Source organism: Capra hircus, chromosome 17, assembly GCF_001704415.2.
Source record: "Capra hircus breed San Clemente chromosome 17, ASM170441v1, whole genome shotgun sequence".
Classification (NCBI taxonomy): domain Eukaryota; kingdom Metazoa; phylum Chordata; class Mammalia; order Artiodactyla; family Bovidae; genus Capra; species Capra hircus.
In genome coordinates, this window is record NC_030824.1 from 60,894,264 (window position 1) to 60,916,131 (window position 21,868).

At 45.4% G+C, this 21,868-nt stretch overlaps 1 protein-coding gene across 3 annotated transcripts in view; it reads right to left on the reverse strand.

Moving 5' to 3' along the window:
• The window catches only part of NR3C2 (nuclear receptor subfamily 3 group C member 2), a 433,501-nt gene that overhangs the window by 22,971 nt on the left and 388,662 nt on the right, over positions 1–21,868 (reverse strand). For all 3 annotated transcript variants that reach the window (XM_018061588.1, XM_013970502.2, XM_005691196.3), the window contains exon 8: positions 17,907–18,064. In XM_018061588.1, coding sequence (XP_017917077.1) covers positions 17,907–18,064 — 158 coding nt within the window. The remainder of the gene's footprint in view (positions 1–17,906; positions 18,065–21,868) is intronic.

A 21,868-nucleotide genomic window follows, 5' to 3' on the forward strand; every position in this document is an offset into this window, starting at 1 on the left:
GGCTGAATTTATCCCTTTAATTCTATGAGGCCACTGAATGAATGAGGGGTCGGTAATTATGGCCTCCAGGGTAAATCTGACCTAATAATGGTTCTGTAAGAATTTTTCATTTTGTTTTTTATACTTTTAAACAGTTGGAAAAACAAAACTCTAAAGAATATTTGTGACATGTGAAATTTATATGAGAAAGTTTTACTGGAACCCAGCCATGCTCCTTCATTTAGATATTATCCGTGGCTGACTGGCTGTGGCAAAGGCCACAGGACCCACAGAGCCTGTGACATTTATTACCTGGTCCTTTATGGAAAAAAGTCTGCTGGCTCTGGACTGGAAGGAGCGCCAGGGATTCAGCAATGGCTCTGGGAGAACGGGCTTTGGTTGTTAGTTATATAAATCCAGTATAAGATGTTTCCTGATTTCAGAAATATTAAATGTGGGGGGAAAAGTCTGTGAATCAAGTGATATGGTTCTGGTTGGATCTGGTGTTCCAAGTATTATACAGATTCTCTAAGCCTTTAAGAAATGCTTTAGGAAGAATCCTTGTCCATAAGGGGGCTAAACTAGGCTAAGACAGGGCCCAGCTTAAAGGATTCAGAATTTTTCATTTAAGCGGAGAGCTGCCATCACTCATGTCATGTGGGTTACACACATTTACTATTGATTCTCATTGTTCTCAGTAGTTATGCCCTATAAAGTCACTGCCAGGAGTGAATCAGTGAATACAGACCCTTTGCTCCCAGGGAAACAGAGGATCAGGTTTCCATGAGCTACTGGTCACAACATTAAACTCTCAATACATAACCTTGTTTTACGTATGTCTCTGTGTGTGCACTCAGTTGTATCTGACCCTTTGAGACCCCATGGACTGTAGCCCATCAGCCTCCTCTGTCCACGGGATTTCCCAGGCAAGAATACTGAAGTGGGTTGCCGTTTCCTTCTCCAGGGGATCTTCCCGACCCAGGGATCGAACTTTTGTCTCTTGCATCTCCTGCATTAGCAGGTGGATTCTTTACCACTGTGCCACCCAGGAAGCCATGTAACTGTTTAAAGACAACTTATTCCATGTATATTGCTGATTCCTTGACACTGAACTCATGGTCAAGACCACTATTATAACTCACGCCTGAACAAAGCTTGGTGGACACACTTACCATCTCCATAAGGCATATGGCAGACTCCTTGTACTGAGCCACACAAGACAGTGTGTGAGCAGTACATCTGGGGGCAACTGTAGACAGCAAGATCACCAACCAAAATGCAAAAAAGCAGTGGCATTACACAGTCCACCCAAAGGACACTCACTCACTGTACCAAGAGCTGAAATAAGAAGGCAGAACGTCACCTTGTTTGGCCTTGTTGGGAGCATGCTCCTTGGGGGTGACCTGAAGTTTCCACTGCATGTCTGTGAATGACTGTGAAAGTGCCCTGAGAATTACTGATTTGAGGGTTAAAAATAACTTTTAATTAGTAGGCAAATTCATAAATACAGAATCTGCAAGAAAGGATGACCGGCTGTGTGTGTGAAACACTATACACTTTCTAGTCCCACGAACCGTGACCTTCATAAATAAAAGTGATCCAACGGCATCCTCCCAGCTTTTAAAATGATCTCAGGTTTCCTGTTTGTTTTACTTTTTGACCACGGCCCTCAGCATGTGGGATCTTCATTCCCTGACCAGGGGTTGAACCTGCACTCCCTGCGTGGGAAGGCAAAGTCTTAACCACTGGACCACCAGTGAAAGTCACTCAATTATGTCCGACTCTTTGCAACCCCATGAATACTGGGGTGGGTAGCCATTCCTTTCTCCAGGGGATCTTCCCAACCCAGGGATCCGCGAGAACCTAAGTCTCTCACACTGCAGGCTGAGGTTAGTTTCAAGGTTCCTTTCCCGTGCACTGGTTTCCCTCATTCCCTTCAGTCCTCACGCCCTGCTTTACTGACGCTTTCTGCCTCTCTGACCCTCACTTCCTTCACAGACACACGTGCACAGTTCACCACAGGCTGCAAAATTCTCTTCACACTCAGCATCTCCTCTGATCAACAGGATCTTAAACAGATTCTATTATGCCCGGGACAGGCTGCACTGTTTGCGGAGGCAGTGCCAGAAAACACGGGGCCCCTTGTTCAAAGTCTGCTAAGAATTTCAAGATGGCAACAGTAGACCACTAAGCCAAGACGGAGGCCCTTTTTCGTGTGAGGGCCCCGAAAGGAGGGCGAAGCTACCGGGGGCGGCAGGGCTAAACCAGGTGCAGGGCTGGCTCTGCACTCCTGTCCCCCGGGGGCTTCTCCTCCCTTCTTTCCTGCCTTCTGGGCCTGCCTCTCTCATGAACCAGCGAAAACCCACTTAATCACTCCTTGCCTTCTTTTCTCTATAAAAAGGGTAAAAAAAAATTGAGTAAATATTACTATTATTTTCTTTTCATAGAGAAAGGAGTTAAGATGAGGTAATTAAGTGTAAATAGTAATATTTACACATCCTTGCCTCATGGAGTTATTAGAAGGATTTATAGACAGGACTGAGGAAGAAAGGCACTAGGCAAATCCCAGGCATTATAGAATTATTTTATATGTAAGAAGAGGGATTTAGGGCGCCTAAGAGGGGGGGATTTATAGACACAGGTGTTAGACAATGACAGAGTTTTCCAAAAAACTTCCCCACGCAGATTTTGGATTAGGACAAGATTCCTGCATGTCAGATGTGATTTTCTACGAGGACATTTTCCCAGACCCTCAGTGGCTCTTTCTAGCTGAGGTTTTTCCCCCTGAAAGCTTACCCCATAGCATCATAAATCTCATGGGGTCAGGCGGAAATGGAATGCGCAATTCCCTAACCTCCCTAAACGAGGCAAGGTCTGCACTCACCCCCAGCATTCCTATAGGATGTGCTTCTCTCATGGAGCTTCAAAACTAGCCGCGAACAAGGGCGCATGTTCTGTGGGTATACTTGGGAAATGCATGAAATGAATAACGAAGCCAAAGAAATGGTTATCGTAAGAAAAGTGCTTTTTCCCCCTCTTTAAATAAACTGGTATCAGACATAACCTTTAATTCTGCCAGTCAAGGATTAATAAGCACACTACTGTCTGTTATCATTATAAATTTATAGGAGAAAGATTTCTGACACCAAGACAAAAAAAACAAACAAACCATGGAATAGTAGAAAACATTTGCAAACAAGCTGTAACCTAGACTGCTGGGAGAAATATCAATAACCTCAGATATGCAGACGACACCACCCTTATGGCAGAAAGTGAAGAAGAACTAAAGAGCCTCTTGATGAAAGTGAAAGAGGAGAGCAAAAACGTTGGCTTAAAACAACATTCAGAAAACAAAGATCATGGCATCCAGTCCCATCACTTCATGGCAAATAGATGGAGAAACAATGAAAACAGCAAGAGACTTTATTTCTCGGGCTCCAAAGTCACTGCAGGTGGTGACTGCAGCCAAGAAATTAAAAGACACTTGCTCCTTGGAAGGAAAGCTATGACCAACCTAGACAGCATAATAAAAAGCAGAGACATTACTTTGCTAACAAAGGTCTGTCTAGTCAAAGCTATGGCTTTTCCAGTAGTCATGTATGGATATGAGAGTTGGACCATAAAGAAAGCTGAGTGCTGAACAATTGATGTTTTTGAACTGTGGTGTTGGAGAAGGCTCTTGAGAGTCCCTTGGACTGCAAGGAAATTCAACCAGTCCATCCTAAAGGAAATCAGTCCTGAATATTCATTGAAAGGACTGATGCTGAAGCTGAAACTCCAACACTTTGGCCACCTGATGTGAATAACTGACTCATCTGAAAAGACCCTTCCCTGGTGGCTCAGAGGTTAAAGCATCTGCCTGCAATGCAGGAGACCTGGGTTCGATCCCAGGGTTGGGAAGATCCCCTGGAGAAGGAAATGGCAACCCACTCCAGTATTCTTGCCTGGAAAACCCCACAGACAGAGGAGCCTGGTGGGCTATACTCCATGAGGTCGCAAAGAGTTGGACACGACTGAGTGATGGAGGAGGTGATGCTAGGAAAGACCAAAGGCGGGACGAGAAGGGGATGAAAGAGGATGAGATGGTTGGATGGCATCACTGACTTGATGGACATGAGTCTGAGTAAACTCCGGGAGTTGGTGATGGGCAGGGAAGCCTGGAGTGCTGCAGCCCATGGGGTTGGACACGACTGAGTGACTGAACTGAACTGATGCACAATATATAAAGAATCCTACAACAGAAAAGCAACCAGTTTTTTAAAAAATGGGTTAAAAAAAATGGGCAATTCACCAAAGAAGACATACAAATGGCCAATAAGCACATGGAAAGATGCTCAATACCACTAACCATTAGGGAAATGCAAACCAATACAATGAGATACTACTTGAAAACCTGTTAGGATGACCACTATATATATATATAAAACAACCAACAAATAACAAGTGCTGTTGAGGAAGTACAGAAGCTGGAACCCTGTGCCCAGTTAATGGGAAGATAAAAAACTGCATAACAGTGTGGCAATTCCTCAACAAATTAAACACAGAATCACCATATGACCAGCAATTCTATTTCTAGGTCTATACCTCCAAAAGAGTATCAAAGAGATACCTGCACACCCATGTCTACAGTGGCATTATTCATAACATCCTAGAGGTGAAGCAAGTCAAGTCGTCTGTTGGTGGATGAGCGGACAAAATACGGTTTATATACAGAGCAGATTATTATTTACCTTAAAATGGAAATTCTGACACATGCTATGATGTGTGTGACCACGGAGGATATAATATTAATACTAGGTGAAATGAACCAGTCTCAGAAAGACCAAGGCTGTATGAGTCCACATAGAAGAGGCACCCAGTCAGGTGCAGAGAGGAAGTGCAACGGTTGTTCTGGGGTCGGGAGGGGAAACAGGAGTTAACAGGTACAGAGCTTCAGTTTTGCAAGGTGAAGAGTTCTGGAAATTGGCTGCACAACAACGTGAATGTACTCAGCATTACTCAGCCAAACAGTTAGAAATGGCTAAAGCAGTAAATTTTACGTTGGTGTATTTTACCACAGTTTTAAAGATGGGAATAACAAGCTCTTATATTGAAGATAATTTCCTCATTTCTCTACAGTCAAGTACAACTGCATCAGAATGTTGCCAGGCGATTGATCGGCAGTTGGTAAGCACTGTCTGAAATAGTCTAAACTTAGCTACTGAAAATATTTAAACATTTCACATCATTAAATTAAAACATTCACACTGTTAAACCACTTCACATTATTTGGAAATAACCAAGATTTTGCATTAAGTTAGCCATTGAAAGCCATGAGCAAACACAAATGACCAAAGGAGATAAAGTTCTGTGACTGCAAGTGGAAATTAACTGTTATTATAAATACGGTGAGATGTGAAAGTGACGGTGAGAAAGGACTCAGGACTAACCTTATGATAAAATCATGACTTGAAGGACAAGACCAGCTCCAAAGCATCATGGATGCCTTAGGTGCCAAATGCTCACATGTGTATCTATAGCTCTTCAGGGCCGAACACTCATCCATCCATCACCCATGTACCTACCTGTGAGTCTGTCCCTCATCTATGTGTATAAATAGTACACATACATGTATATGGTACATTATATATATATATATATGTATATAATACATAATACAGCTTTCACTAATTGAACATTTTTCAGACATGGGTCTAGGTCCATAATCGTTTGTTTGGGGGCTTTTTATAAAGTTTGCTAAGCTACTGTGATTTCTTCGCTGTATTTAAACACGTAGATTCAACCTTTGCAAGTTCTCTCAACCACATTCAGAAACGCTTGTCTTACATCCATGCCATCACAGCAGAGAAAGACTCAGAGTCCCGTCTTCTTAAAGCAGTTTCATTAAAGAGCTTCACCGGTGTCACCTCGACCTTTTCCCGAGTTTCCTGGAGTCCCTGTTTGCTCTGTGGTTTCTGAGAGGTGAGTTACTGGAAACCTAGTTGAATCAATCAGCTATCCCTCACAATAACCTTCTTGTTGCTATGGCTACTGGACAGTTTTCAGTCTGTCTGCTGACTGGCCCGTCGGCACCTTCTGCCCCTACCTCCCCGTGTTTGCACAGTGAGGGACACACTCTCTTCTGGCTCCTGTCGGTATCTTTGCCTCCTTATCTCACTTCAGCAGCAGCTCCTGCCCAGACTCTCTGCAAGCGCCCTCCTGGTTTTGGTCCCTTGGTGGGTCTGTTCCTCGGGGTTTGGTTCTGTCCATCACACAGCCACACCGATGCCTGGGCAGCTCCACTGACCCCCGGGCTGCATGGACAGCCATGCGCTGTACCTCCCGAGGCTGCATCAGCACTCATCCTCATCTCCACAGAGCCCTGAGCTCACCTGACATCTCTCCTGGGATTCCTCAGGGCACCTCAACTTAGCACGTCCAAAACATGCCCATAACCTCTCCTCACAAAGCTCCTCCTCCGCATCTCCTCACTCAGCGCTGTTGCCACCCTACAACAACCTACGTCCAAAGCCTGGGCCATCTTAGACCCCCTCCCTCCTCTCTCCACCCCTCTGTCCTATCCACCACCGAGAACTGTCTGTTCCGCTACCTGAGTATGTCCACGGTCCCCCTGCCCCTGCTCTACCTTAGCGCCCAGCCTCCATCTCTTACCTGGACTACCAGCTCAGCATCCTTACTGGCCCTCTGCTTCTCCTCCAATAGACCCTCTAGATCAGCACTGTCAATTCAGCCATCTGCCCTTCCAACGTGATGGTAACTGGCCATATGTGGCTGCTGAGCCCGTGAAATGTGGGACTCAATTTTAAGTTATATTTACATGTCAGTAGCCACTTGTGGCAGAGAAGGCAATGGCACCCAACTCCAGTACTCTTGCCTGGAAAATCCCATGGACGGAGGAGCCTGGTAGGCTGCAGTCCATGAGGTCGCTGAGGGTCGGACACGACTAAGCGACTTCACTTTGACTTTTCACTTTCATGCATTGGAGAAGGAAATGGCAACCCACTCCAGTGTTCTTGCCTGGAGAATCCCAGGGATGGCGGAGCCTGGTGGGCTGCCGTCTATGGGGTCGCACAGAGTCAGACACGACTGAAGCAACTTAGCAGCAGCAGCAGCCGCTTGTGGCCAGTGGTTACCAGACTGGAAGGAACAGCTTTAGACTCTACAGATGTGCTCAAAGTCCCTCACTAGCTACCTCAAGGTGGTTTACAGATCTTTTCACTGTCCCCATCCTTAATCCTCTCTGCTCCTCTTTGATGCTCTTGGATCCAGTGAATTCTCTATTTCTCAAAATCACCATGTGCTGTCTCCCTTGGGATAGGAACTCCTTTGGCTTGGGTTAACTTCCCTCTGTCTGTTTGGCCAACACCCTCCTTGCCTTTGGGACTGAGCTTAGCAGTCACTTCCCTCATCTCATGCCCTGAACCACCTCTACCCTGCCACTTCCCCTTCAGGACACCTACCCTGACACACGTGGGCCTTACCCATAGACCTCAGGCACCCAGCATGCCACATTCTAATGCCCAGTTTACTTGTCTCCTCTCTTCCCTATCAGACTACACACTCTGCGGGCAGGGACTGAGTCCCCCTCGGCTGCTCGTATATCCTCAGGATTAGCACGGCCCCTTGCCCAGTGGAGGCCTCCATACATGTGCCTACCTGTCAATTCCTCGACCTTGGTCTTGGCAAATGATTTTTTGGGATATGACACCAGAAGCACAAGTGGCAGAAGCAAAGTTCAACAAGTACGACTACATCAAGCAACAGCCTCCGGGGGGCATCCAGAGGGGAGCCTGGAGAAATACGACAGTGATCACTGAGCACCAGCACCCTTAACCATGAACATGGCGAACAAAGGAGGTGCAACGGGCATGGACTTCCTGTGTGTCCATGGGGACTCGCATCTTCGTGATGCTTCGTGGCCCCAGCTACCAGCACATGAAACACACCCATCCTGAGGCCACCCAGACCTCTCCACGTCATACCCGAAGTCATCCTTTCCCTATTTATCCACAATATTGAAAAAAAAAAACCAACCCAGAACATTCTGACCTATTTTATCCCACTTCCCTCATTTTAATGTTTAAATATATGTGATACATGTTTTTTCAGTCATGCAAACATAAAATAATTTTCTTAGAGGAAAATAAGCACTCATTGGTACAGTGCACCCAGGGCAATGTAGTCTGAACTCCACCGCACCCTTGAAACAAGAAATCTGTAAAGGCAAACTCAAAAATAGGGCTGCAGAAAGAGGTGCCACAAACCATTAATAATTGTCCTGTTGGTTTCACTGAACAGGCAAAGAATGTTAATTTGAAATCGTTACCTATGATGATTTCCTTCCCAGGAGGAGTAGGTCTGGGCCCCTCCCTGGTGCCCTTGAAGATAATGCTTTGCTCACTTCGCTGACTCTGGCATAAACAACCCTGCCTTTATTTAGACTCTTTCTTGGTCATGGTCTCGTCAAAGAAGGCGGCAGTGTAATATGGCTAACAATTGTATTAAATGGTTGTTTCACCTGGGAGACAGAGTAAGGCTTTAAATCTTGATTGAGCTCTCTTACACACACACACACACACACACACACACACACACACACACACACACACACACGGTGGGGGGTGGTGATGGTGTTGTCCATACTTTAGCTTATTATTACACATGTAGTATCATACATTCTCATTTCCTTGTCACCTGAACAAGGGGCAGAGAGGGAGGTGTCCCCCCAGGAGCCAGGGGCAGTATGGCCAGGCTTCACTTCCTAGCAGCATCCTGACCATACCAGGCCAACGGTTTCCCTTCAGCAATGCGGATCCTCACAGCAATCCTCCCTTGTCTCCATCACCAGCATCTTTCATCTGATCAGTGAGTCAGGAAGCATCTCTAGCACATTCAGCATGTTTTAGCAACACCAGCCTCCCCTGGCCCAGGGCAGGAGGCACAGAGCACTGCAGCAGTCACGAATGGATCTGGGAGTTGGACCATGAAGAAGGCTGAGTGCCAAAGAACAGAGGCTTTCAAACTGCGGTGCTGGAGAAGACTCTTGAGAGTCCCCCGGACAGCAAGGAGATCCAACAAGTCCATCCTAAAGGAAATCAACTCCGAATACTCACTGCAAACTGAAGCTGAAGCTCTAACACTTTTGCCACCTGAAGCGAGGAGCTGACTCATTGGAGAAGACTCTGATACTGGGAAAGACTGAAGGCAGGAGGAGAAGAGGACATCAGAGGATGAGATGTTGGATGGTATCACTGACTCAACTGTCATGAGTTCGAGCAAACTCTGGGAGATACTGAAGGACCAGGAAGCCTGGCGTGCTGCAGTCCATGGGACTGCAGACAGTCAGACGTGACTTAGTGACTGAACAACATCAGGGCACTGGGAACGGAAGCACCTGGAAAGGCTTCTATGCTGACCTGAGTCTATGGGATTCACCACCGGAAGACTGCCCCCAGTGCAGAATGGCTTTTCCTGCCCATGTCCCTGCCGGGCCTTGCCGACTTTAGACTGTTACCCCCTTGAGGGCCCTGCCATATGCTTGTTTGTCTCTGTTTACAGTTAACTAAAACAGCCTGATGGATTTTTTTTGGTGGTGCAGAGATATGGTTTGGGGAAATGCAAGCCCAATCTGGGAAAGTGGAAGCAAAATGATGAACATTTGTTTGGTGCTTGTTACCCTGTGGCTGTGTCATTTCACACACTTCAAAAATTCCCGTATAGTTAAGATGGGTCTTATTCCCATTTTACAGTGGAAGAAACTGAGGACCAAGAAATGTAAGTGGAGTGCCCGAGAGAAATGCTGGTGGAGGAGCAGAGGCCATGCTCTATTGTTGTCCCCAGCGGTCATCGTTTTGTGGCAGATTCCGATGTGGGCCTCAGAACCTTTCTGGAGGGGACACTGACTGCGAAGATGTGGAACAGAACCGGACAGGAAAGCGGCAGGCAGCTCACATGGTGGATCCAGCCGGCTGAGGGCTGGCATGCTTCAGCATGCAGGAAGCAGCGGGCCTGCACCGCTCTCGAAACCACCTTGAGGGCAGTCATGATGGAAATCGCCACTATCGCTGCCTGACATGAAAGCACCCACTCATTAAAGGAGCAACGGGGCTCTCGAAATAATTTAATGCACGTGGCTGCTTGCAGCATCTCTTTTGTTGATGATCATGAAACTGAAATTCACACCCTCTCCACATAAAGAAGGGAGCCTCCTGGTGTGCACGTGTGGTAGGTCCTGTATCGCTGTGTCTGCTCCCATCGTGCCCGCCTCCCCCCGTGCAGAGGAGCAGCTTAGCTCTGAGAGCCACCTGGGCTGTGCAGCCTTCCTTCTGCCACCACAGAAAGCAATCACAGGGGAGAGGACCTTCCAGTCCCACCCAGGGAGTCTCCAGTGCCTGCCCCGGCAATGCGTAGGTCCTTAGCCCGGTTTACTGTTTAATGATCATTAGCGCAGATGAAAACCTCCCCTCCGCCCTGAAACCAGCTCAGCCTCCGGTGAGGCAGACCCTACATGTGGTTTTGGGAACTGCTAAACATACGTGATGTTTTAGTATAACACCAGGTTCACTGCCTTCAGATGCAATCCCGGGCCTTACAAAACAATGCATTCCAGAAGCTGCCAGCGAAGCGCAAATGCGTCTGAAGAGTCAGAGAGCAGTGCAGCTGCCCTTTGCAGTATTCCTCCTGCTTGTTCTCTGAGCTCTGGAGACGCAGCCCAGCCTGGGACCCAGCGGCAGCCAGCAGTCTGAGGCCCTCCTGCATCTCATGGGGGGTATGGGGAGCACCAGACAGTCAAAGAGGGTTCCAGCTGCCACTGGCTCCCTAAGGACCCCGAGAAGTCACTCTCTGGATCTCTGCCTCATCTTCCACGAAATAAAGATTCTCTGAGACACCCCTACTCCACTTCCAGAAGCCTTCCATGACCCCTGCCCAGCGTGACTGGCTCCTAGACCTACCCGACAAGGTTTTCCAGCAACTCAGAATAAACACCCGTGAGCACACAATGCCCAGTGTGCTCATGTCTGCAGAGCTCTCAGCCCCTACCCTGTACGGTGCTGTTAGGTGGTCCTGAGCATGCGGAAAGCTCCCCGAGGCCAGATTTGAGTCTCTTCCTCCATTGCACTGCCTGACACTTTTAGAGGCTAATGTATTTGTTGAATCAGATGAACCTCTTCCTCTATCAGAACAAATGGGAATCCTAAGGACAGGAATGGGAATAATGAGAATAATACCCATCTTATAGGGAGTTTTTAGAAGGGCATGAAATAACACAGGTACTGAGGCATCTGAACAGATCCCTCTGCTTCCCCTTTAGAACGGGATGCTCTCCCTTAAGAGCAAGCGGTATACCTAAAGACAGGTATTCTGTCCCCACTTGTACCTCTTGTCCTGGAACACAGGAGGGGCTCGCAGACATGTGAATGAATGAGCAGCGTGTGTGCTCTCAAAGATTGCTTTGTCCATAGTTACCTTCTGCTTTGTGGAATGTTCTAGTTGCCTCTTTTAGACTCTAAGAAGTTTGAGGGGTAGGTTGGTGTCCTACAGGTATTTTGTATCCTCTGCAGTCACAACAGTTTTGCTAGGCATGAGGCAACATATCATATACATGGAAATAAAGTCAATTACAATACTATGACCGTGATACTACTTAACAGAGAAAGGGTAACATTTTTGCTTCTGAGAAATTCTATTACTATCATCCTTTAATGTTTACTAGCTGTTCATGCACTGGAGAAGGAAATGGCAACCCACTCCAGTGTTTTTGCCTCGAGAATCCTAGGGACAGGGGAGCCTGGTGGGCTTCTGTCTATGGGGTCACACAGAGTCGGACACAACTGAGGCGACTTAACAGCAGCCGCAGCTGTTCTACAACCTGATCATAGCATAAATAGGCCTCGATCTCCATGAATGAATAGAAGTTGCCAACAAATCCATGAGAAACGTGCCTTCTTCGCTGACAGGAAATTAACTGCCACTCCTGGCGATACCCAGAAAGTGCCTGTACGCACCGAGCTGCTCAGCCATGTCCGCCTCTTTGCGACCACGTGGCCTGTAGCCCCCCAGGCTCCTCTGCCCATGGGATTTTCCAGGCAAGAATCCTGGAGTGGGGTGCCATTTCCAGGATTCCTCCAGGGGATCGTCCAAACCCAGGGAGTGAACCCGCATCTCCGTCTCCTGCACTGCAGATCTTTACCTGCTGAGCCATCAGGGAAGAAAGTGACTAGTAATTCTCAATTCTCTCTGGAACAATAAGGAATCTGTGTGCTTTACATATAACACCCATTTAGAATGCAAAAACACACCCATCCCTAGAGGCCTGGCCACAACTGCTTTCTTTGAACCTTTTTTGGGAGGGAGACTGGTGTTCGGAGGGCTTGGGATTCATTCAAGCTGCTGACCAGTTCAAATACTTGACTCCCAACCTGATCTTTCAGACACTGTTCCTTCACTCACCCTGGCCCTGTTCTGCCAACACACATGCGCACCATTTGGGAGAAAACCATATGTCCCGAGCATTGTGTACACGTGTCCCCAGATATGTGTGTCCCGAGGCCAGGCATACTAGGCATGCTATTCAAACAGAACTTGGATTTACAGGCACAAGGTTCTTGTTTGTGTGACTCTCAGGAACACATGCTCTTTTTCCACAAAGTGACCAGAACGAGGCTCTGAGTACAGAGCCAGTCCTCCTGTAGCTCTTTGTTCCCTGGAAGAAAATTCCACAAATGTTGACTCACTAATTTACTCTAATGAAAAAGCTGCAGGCAGTCTCAAGTCTGAGTAAGCGTGAATGTTAGAAAGGTCCCTCCAGACTTACAATGCGTTTTTCAATGTTCTGTCTGGGATGGGAATATATTAATAAATAGAGCATTGAAGATGCTTCTGTTAAGCTACTTCTAAGGGCAAACATCTCTGATTGTTTAAAATTAAAGGTTTCAGACTTAAAGTGACTCCAGTGGTTCCCGGAAGAATATTCTCCTTCCAGCAAAAGTGGAGTCAGGTGGATTAGATCTACCCTTCCACCAAAAACAACATAAAAATGGTTTTTGAGATACTATGTATCAGTCAATGAAGGACAGTGACCTCTAGAACAAAATAGAAAAGCTTTGTGATGTTGGCATAGACAAGGAATTCTTAGCTACACCAAAAACATGATTCATGAAAGAAAAAATAATCAACTGAACTTTCTTAGAACTGAAAATCCCTGCTCTTCAAAAGACATTGATAAGAGAATGAAAAGATAAGCCACAGAGAAAAAATACTTGCAAGTTATATGTCTTACAAAGGAACTGTATCCAGAATATACAAAGAACTCTCAAAACTCAACAATCCAATTACAAGCAAACATCCTAGTTTTTAAAAATGAGAAATAGTTGGACAGATATTTCAGCAAAGAGGACACAGAGATGGTAAAGAAGCATAAGAAAAGATCATTCATTAATCATGAGGGAAATGCAAATCAAAACCATAGGGAGACTCTGGGGCTTCCTTGGTGGCTCAGACAATAAAGAATCTGCTGCAGTGCAGGAGACTCAGGGTTTGATCTCTCTGGGTCAGAAGATCCCCTGGAGAAGGAAATGTCTATCCACTCCAGTATTCTTGCCTGGGAAATCCCATGGACAGAGGAGCCTGGCGGGCTAGAATCCATGGGCTTGCAGAGAGGTGGACATGACTTAGTGACTAAACTAACCACTATTGTTATCTTCGCAACAACTCTATCCTGGAATAGAAAATGGTAACCCACTGCAGTATTCTTGCCCAGAAAATTCCATGGACAGAGGAGCCTGGAGGGCTACAGTCACAAAGACGGGTCCTAAAGAGTCAGACACACGACTGAGCGACTAACACTTACTTTCCAGGGAGACATCACCACACAGCTATTAGAATGCTAAAACTAAAAAGACCAATGATACTGCATGTCAGCAAGGATGTGGGGCAGTCTGTATTCACACACACTTCTCGAGGGAATGCACAACTATGCAGCCACTTTGGAAAATACCATATGACCTACCATGTGACCCAGGTCTTCCACGGCCGCTAGTTATTCACTCAAGAAAAAGAAAGCAGTGTCCATATATCGACACACACACGGTGCACAGCTTTGTGTGTGTGCTTAGTCGCTCAGTTGTGTCCGACTCTTTGAAACCCCGTGGACTATAGCCCGCCAGGTTCCTTTGTCCATGGGGCTTTTCCAGGCAAGAATACTGAAGTGGGTTGCCATGCCCTCCTCCAGGGGGATCTTCCTAACCCAGGGATCGAACCCAGGTCTCCTGCATTGCAGGAGGATTCTTTACTGTCTGAGCCACCAGGGAAGCTCGAGAATACTGGAGTGGGTAGCCTATCTCTTCTTCAGGGGATCATCCCAACCCAGGAATCGAACCGGGGTCTCCTGCATTGCAGGTAGATTCTTTACCAGCTGAGCTATCAAGGAAGTCCAACTTACTCTGAAATTGTCCCTAATTTGGAAACAATCCAAATGTCCATCAATGGGTGACGGGACCACCAAACTGTGGATTATCGTCACAATGGGAGGTCAGTCAGCAGTAAGTAGGAATGAAGTACTGCTATATGGCAACACTGTGGATGAAACCCCCAAATAATTATGCCAAGTGAAGGAAGCCAGATACAACAGGCCACATACTATAACACTGTATGATCCCATAACATGTATCACTAACATATGTCCACTAACATGATTCCACTGACATGTATCACCCAACCTACACTGCCGGAAAGTAACCCAGAAAGCAACTGGGGAGGGGTGGCAGCAGGACAGCTGATGGATGAACACCAAAGTCTACTGTAGAGCACAGGTGATGTGTTCAATAAAAGATAAAAGATAAAAGATAGCAGAAAAGAATATATTTATATATGCATAACTGAGGCACTTTGCTGTAAAGCAGAAATTAACAACGGTGTAAATCAAGTATACTTCAATTTTTTAAAAAGGGGCAAGAGAACTTCTGGAGTGATGGGGATGCCTGCTGTCTTGATTTCAATAATTGTTTCATGTCTCAAACATCCCAAACGGTACGCTTTAAGTATGTTCAGCTTATTTTGTATCAATTTCACCGTAATAAAAAAAATACTAAAAACATATTCATAGGGAGGACTGATGCCAAAGTTCCATTACTTTGGTCACCTGATATGAAGAGTCGATTCATTGGAAAAGATCTTGATGCTGGGAAGGCAAAAGGAAAAGGGAGGAGCAGAGGATAAGATGGTCAGAGAGCATCACCGACTCGAAGGTCATGAATCTGAGCAAACTCTGGGAGGCAGTGAAGGCCAGAGGAGGCTAGCATGCTGCAGCCCACGGGGTGGCAAAGAGTCAGACATGACTTAGCAACTGAACAACAAGACACTGATTTGCTCTGGGTGGGTGGGTGGGGGGGGTCTGGCAGGAAATCATCAATTATGATTTAGACATTTGGCAACTGCTTACCGAGTAGCCACTGGCAATCAGCTCACTGAGCTGGTGCTAAAAACAAGCCAGCAGAGGACGGTTTGACACCTTGACTACTGGTGTGGCCTCTGGGGGTTTTCACCATCCCACTGGGCACTGAGATTCCCAAAGGCATTGAGATTCTTTAAGGCTGTAGATAAACAAGTTTTAACTTCTGTTGTTAAGTCTCATTATATGCAAAGTACTTCAAAGCGTGTCACCTTTTTCATGAGATTACATGGTGCCAATTACACACTCATTTTACAGCTGCACTTGTGCCTGCCCACTCATTTGCATGAATAACATAATTCATCAAGAAAGAATCACCCTTCTGCTCCCCAGCCCCCTGCTCCCAGCCCAGGTCTGCTAGGAGAAACAGTGACTGACACTGCCCACCCTGGCAAGCCACCATAGTAACTATCTGCATGAGTTATTTTACAACAGGAGGTCCTGTGGAACACAGAACTAACAAGCCACCACCGACTGGAAGCGTTTGGGAAAGGTCTAAAGGAGATGCCACGTGTCCTAACAACCTTCCAGAATCTTGCTCGCTGGAATCCATCTTGGCTGAATGAGGCGCACGCCACCAGGAAGGACTCTGAGTCAGAATGAAGAATAACTGGCCAGAGACAACCTGGGAACTGACCCCATTACTATAAAACCCGAGACTTCGAGCAACGTGGCAGAACAGTCCTCCTGGCTCCCTAGCCTCCTGCTCTCCACCCAGGCGCCCTTCCCAGTAAAGTCTTTGGCTTTCTCAGCATGCACATGTTTTTGGATAATTCATTTCTGAGTGTCAGACAAGAGCCCACTCTTGATCCTGGAAGGAAGGAAGGAAGGGTTAGTCGCTCAGTCGTTTCTGAGTCTTTGCGACCCCATGGGCTACAGCCCACCAGGCTCCTCTGTCCATGAGATTTTCTCGGCAAGGATACTGGAGTGCGCTGCCATTTCCTTCTCCAGGGGATCTTCCCAACCTAGGGACTGAACCCAGGTCTCCTGCATTGCAGGCAGATTCTTTACTGACTGAGCTGCAAGGGAAGCCCCTCGATCCTGGAAGGGGTCCCCCTTTCTGCAACAGCTCCACTAAGAAAGGCTTTCAACAAAACCAACAGGAGAGAGTAACAGTGCTCCTGATTCCTGGGTGGACGACCCTGCCTCATGCTCTACTTTCCTTTCCTTCCTTTTGTGAGAGTTGTGGACAGCATTGTTGGCTGTGTTCCCCAAAGTCTTGTGGCCCATCATTCATTATCCCTGAGATTTTCCAGTAAGTCATGCTTTGAGGCCACTGATAACTAGCCCAACTATCTATCACTGAATTCACCTTGTGGGAATTTGACTCTTACCATGGGAAATGTTCAGAGAAAATAAAGGCCAGTGTGATACGTACTGGGTCTTCAGTGTAAAAACCCTGGAAAGCGACATTCTTTTATCAACCAACCCCAAAAGACATACCATTCCAGTGGCATAGACAAATCTCTAAAGGATGAACCATTATTTCAGTAGCAACACAATTATAATATTGGTCATCAAGCCTGTCAACACTGTCCTCAGCAACACAGAGATAGTTGAAAAAGGATTTCTTATCCAAATCACATGGACTGAATTTGGGCAATAAATGTTCCAAAAGAAAGCAAATATAAAAATGTTAAATTAGCATGACCCTGTACAACATTTTTTGAACCAGAACTGAAGAAACTGCTTGCAAAATGAAATGAGAAGCACATTTTAAGTGACATGACAAACCAAGTTATTCGAATCAGTATTTTGTAGAAAGTGCTAACACCTTGACTACATCTGTAATTCAGTAAATTAGAAACAAGCTCAAGAGTTTACTTTGCATATTTACACAAGACAGGAAAGGTGACTCCTATGAAGAACAGTGAGTATAAGATTCTGAATCTGGCAAAGAATGCGATGATCCCAGCTGGCCCTGGACCACTAATAATGTTTTTGAAAGATTGGGTTATGAGACGAACAGTTGTAGAAGATGGACATTATTTATGCAATGTTAAAGCAAACATTCCCATTAACCAAACATTTCCTAAGTTGCCAGCAGAAATGAGAAACTCGACCGGACACCTGCAGCAAATCTGAGGCCCTTCCTTCTCTGGCCCCAAGCTCAGGGTTTTGCCACGATGGCACCCATTTCTCTTACACTCTGCTCAGGAGGGGAAAGAGCCACACCTTTCACTTTAAATGAAGTTTGTTTCAAAGGTATTCTGAAAAAAAATTTTTTTCTTCCTAATCAGTTTTTTTTTTTAATTAAAAATGTTGGGATCCTAGTCCTCTGATCAGGAATGGAACTGTATTGCAAGTATAGAGCCTTAATCACTGGATTGAAGGGGAAGTCTCCTAATCAGTTTTAACCTCTCATTGCCTACTGTGGATAATATACTCCTGTTCTTCCCAAAGCCTCAAGAACTTTCTCAGCTCTCCGGTTTCCCTGGGTCCAGTGTGTGGCTGACAGACGCCAAGAGGCTCTACTTACGTCATGCATGGAGTCCAGAAGCTTGGTCAGTTGGTAGAACCTCTGCCAGCTCTGCCCAGAGTTGCTGGGGCACTTTGTTACCATCTTTCTCAGCTCCTTGATGTAATTTGTCCTCATTTCTTCAAACGCAGCCTGGCTTTTGAGGCCATCCTTTGGAACTGTGGTGAAGGAATACAGACATGTAAGTTCTCAAAGCGGAAATCAGCTTTAGCATCTTCGTGGTTAAATGGCTTAGGCTATTTTGAGGTCGTGAGGCTCACACTTTGAGACTGACACTGAATCTTGCTTACTGCATTTATGAATATGTGTGTGGGTTCAGTTGTGTCTGACTGTGTGTGACCCCACAGACTGCAGCCTGCCAGGCTCCTCTTCCTTTGTCCATGGGATTTTTCCGGCCAGAATATTGGAATGGGCTGCCAGTTCCTTCTCTGGGGGATCTTCCTGACCCAGGGATCGAACCTGCGTTTCCTGCATCTCCTGTACTGCAGGAGGATTCTCTGCCACTGAGCCACTGGGGAATCCCTTATGAGTAAACATGGCAGCTATATACCGGTTAACCTCTGTACACACACATACAAACAAGTAACTGGCGTAGCAGGTGTATGTTAGAATGCACTTTGCTTATATTAACTTGCTTCATCTTGACGTCAGTCTTATGACACAGTCACTATATTCTCCTCGTTCCACAGGTGTGGAAGCTGAAGACTGGAGGCTTAACCACTAGCCTAAGGACACAATACATACATGGCAGAGAAGGAGCAGAAACCTAGGTCTGCTTCCCATGCCTGTCTCTTAAGCACAACGCTACACTATCCTGTGGCCTGCCATCAAAGGCTTTATGAGCCCTTACTTGCCAATACCTCTGATGTAGGAAAATATACTTTGATTTTTCAGGACAACTGGAGGAAACACAGACAATCTAAGCTGGAGCTGAAATTAGAAATTCAAGTTCAAATGTCAAAGATACTTGGGGAAACTGGCTGTCTATCGGGGGAGGACATGCTGCAAAGAAGCACTTCCTATTCTTGTTGCGCTAGGATCACATGACCACTGAGGCACTGTCACGTGACCACCCAGACAGCCTGCTGGCAGGTCTGTGCCCAGATTTGTGTGTGTGATGGGTAACAGGACAGTGCTCTACATACAAAACAAGATCAAAAACTCCCGAAGTGAAGAAATCACATTCACCTTTATCCTCAATAAGAGAAAATGAAGAAGTATGGTTTCTGTCTCCCTGTATACAGCATCCCTGTGTGTATGTGTGTGTGTGCAGTCGCGTCAGACTTTTGCGACCCCATGGAGTGTAGCCCGCCAGGCTCCTCCGTCCATGGGATTCTCAGGCAGGAATACTGGAGTCGGGTGCCATTTCCTTCTCCAGGGGATCTTCCCAACCCAGGGACTGAACCTGGGTCTCCTGCAGTGCAGGCAGATTCTTTACCATCTGAGCCACCAGGGAAGGCATATAGAGTTGCTGCTGCTGCTAAGTCACTTCAGTCGTGTCCGACTCTGTGTGACCCCATAGATGGCAGCCCACCAGGCTCCCCCATCCCTGGGGTTCTCCAGGCAAGCACACTGGAGTGGGTTGCCATTTCCTTCTCCAATGCATGAAAGTGAAAAGTCAAAGTGAAGTCGCTTAGTCGTGTCCGCCCCTCAGCGACCCCATGGACTGCAGCCCACCAGGCTCCTTCGTCCATGGGATTTTCCAGGCAAGAGTACTGGAGTGGGGTGCCACTGCCTTCTCCATAGAGTTGCTAGTTTTTTCTAATTAAATGAGAAACATCTCACTGAAAATAATACTTTGAAATTCAGCACCTGTAAGCATAATGAGTGCTTCTGGGACCGGAAAGGAGATGATCTTTCCCAGGACACACGTGAACATGGTTTATGGAGACAGGGAGCAACCTGTGCCTGCATTCTGCGAGGAGATGGAGGGCAGAGCGTAAGCTACAGAGGCTCCCTCTGAAAATCTACCTACGTGTTTGCTTTTGTTCACTACAGCCAATAAGCACTTATGCTTTAACTCTGACAAACAGTCACTGAGGACTTCCGTTTTTGGAAGATGAAGATGAGAAAAATTCATCTTGTGATAGTAATAGTCTGAGTATGAAATTGCTCTAACTTTCATTTCTCAATTGCACATGCTATTTGCTCATTTATCGTAAGTGGCAGCAATAAAAATTCACTTGGGTCATCAGCTCTTCAGAACAGCTAAGTATGTTTTTGAGTGTTACATGTAACCCCGGGAGTCAAGAATACCACTGCTCCCAAATAAACCCTGTTGTCCTATATAAAGATATGGATTATCTTGCAAATTAACTTCACACATGATATTAATGACCTCCTTGAGTTTTAATTGTTGAGGCTTTTGGTTTGTGGTTTATCGTAACTCTATTTTCGAGGGGAAAAAATAAATCCCTTGTAGGCACTGCACACATTCCTGCGGCTGCCACAATATTAGTTGTGGTTTCAAATATTTGACATTCACAATCAGAATTAAATGTCCTTCATTATGTAACAGTTTTTTTCTTTCAAATTAAACCCTTGTTTTAAAAGTATTTAAAAAACATAAAGAAGAATGGTAATAGGTAGAATGTTAACTGTGAAACTATAGATTCACTTTCTACCAAAATTTTATGATTAACCCAAAACTTTATAAAAGAAACTGAGAGTTTATATATAAAAGCTTTCACAGCCCACTTATTGATACACATTTTTTTTAAGTTTCAAAATGTTATGGAGTAAACCTTTCATTTTTCAATACAGATACTTATGGATATAACACATTTAAAAAATTACCTAAAATTAGAATGGAGTGAGTACATTTCATGACTATGTTTCAGTGCTATTTGGTGCAGCTACTGAGATTAACCAAAAGCTTTCCTATTTCTGACAGTTGTGTTATCAAAAATTCTCAAGAGTATGATCAACTTGTGTCAAATATTACTTGTGTTTTACTGCTGTGACTGAAATATATTGTACCAGTTTCCCAGCCAGATATTTTAGAAGTTGAAACAGACCCACAAATAAAAGAGAACTTAGGCAAAACCTCAAATTTTGGAGGTCTGCCTAGATTCTCTGAATTTACTTATTAAATGCAGCCGGGCTCATGGAAACCATCCAGAATCCATGGGCTGGAGAAGAGCAAAGAGACAGCTGGGTGGGAAGCTGGTTTGCTTTCCTGTGTGAGCAAAAAGAACATGATCTTGATGTCACAGCTTAACTTACCTCATATACCGGACATCAGGTGTATAATGTAACCTTCTAAATAAGAAGAAAAACTTTCATACACTCTATCAGAGATTAGCAAGATAAGCTTACTAGAGCCTGAAGTTTTCATGATTTATACAATTCTTTACTTCTGTTCTGGTTTTTTATTTTGCTTTTTCTGCATCAATAAAAATCAGCCTTGAATGTACTGAATTACCTGGAAGCTAATAAATTAATTTGGGGAGCTAAATGGTATCAGAATTGATATCAGAATTGACTGATTAAATGGATGTGAAAGGACAAGACACCAATAACAACTGAGTGGCCAATGTTTACAAAGGATTATTATCATGAATATTTTTAGAAAAAAATTTAAATTCTATCACCCATCTGATATTTTTTTCCTTTTTTCTTTTTTAAAATTTCTTCTAATGGTTAATGATACAGCTTGGAAAGGGGACTAAAATCACTGTTGCTGAATTTAAAGAGTACATTTCCAGGGGATTCTGTGGCAGTCCAGAGGTTAGGACTCTGCTTTCACAGCTGAGGGTGCAGGTTCAATCCCTGGGCAGGGAACTAAAAGTACATTTCCCAAGTTATGTTCTAGAAAGGATAAGCTGGGAGCCTCAGAAACCTTGAAGAACAATGGAGCAGGGAGAAGAGCTTGGTTCTACTGAGCCTGTGGACAGAGGATTGCAAACACAAGCTCCTGAATGTGGGCTGAGCATACAGTGAGGAGCGGTGGGTACTGAGGA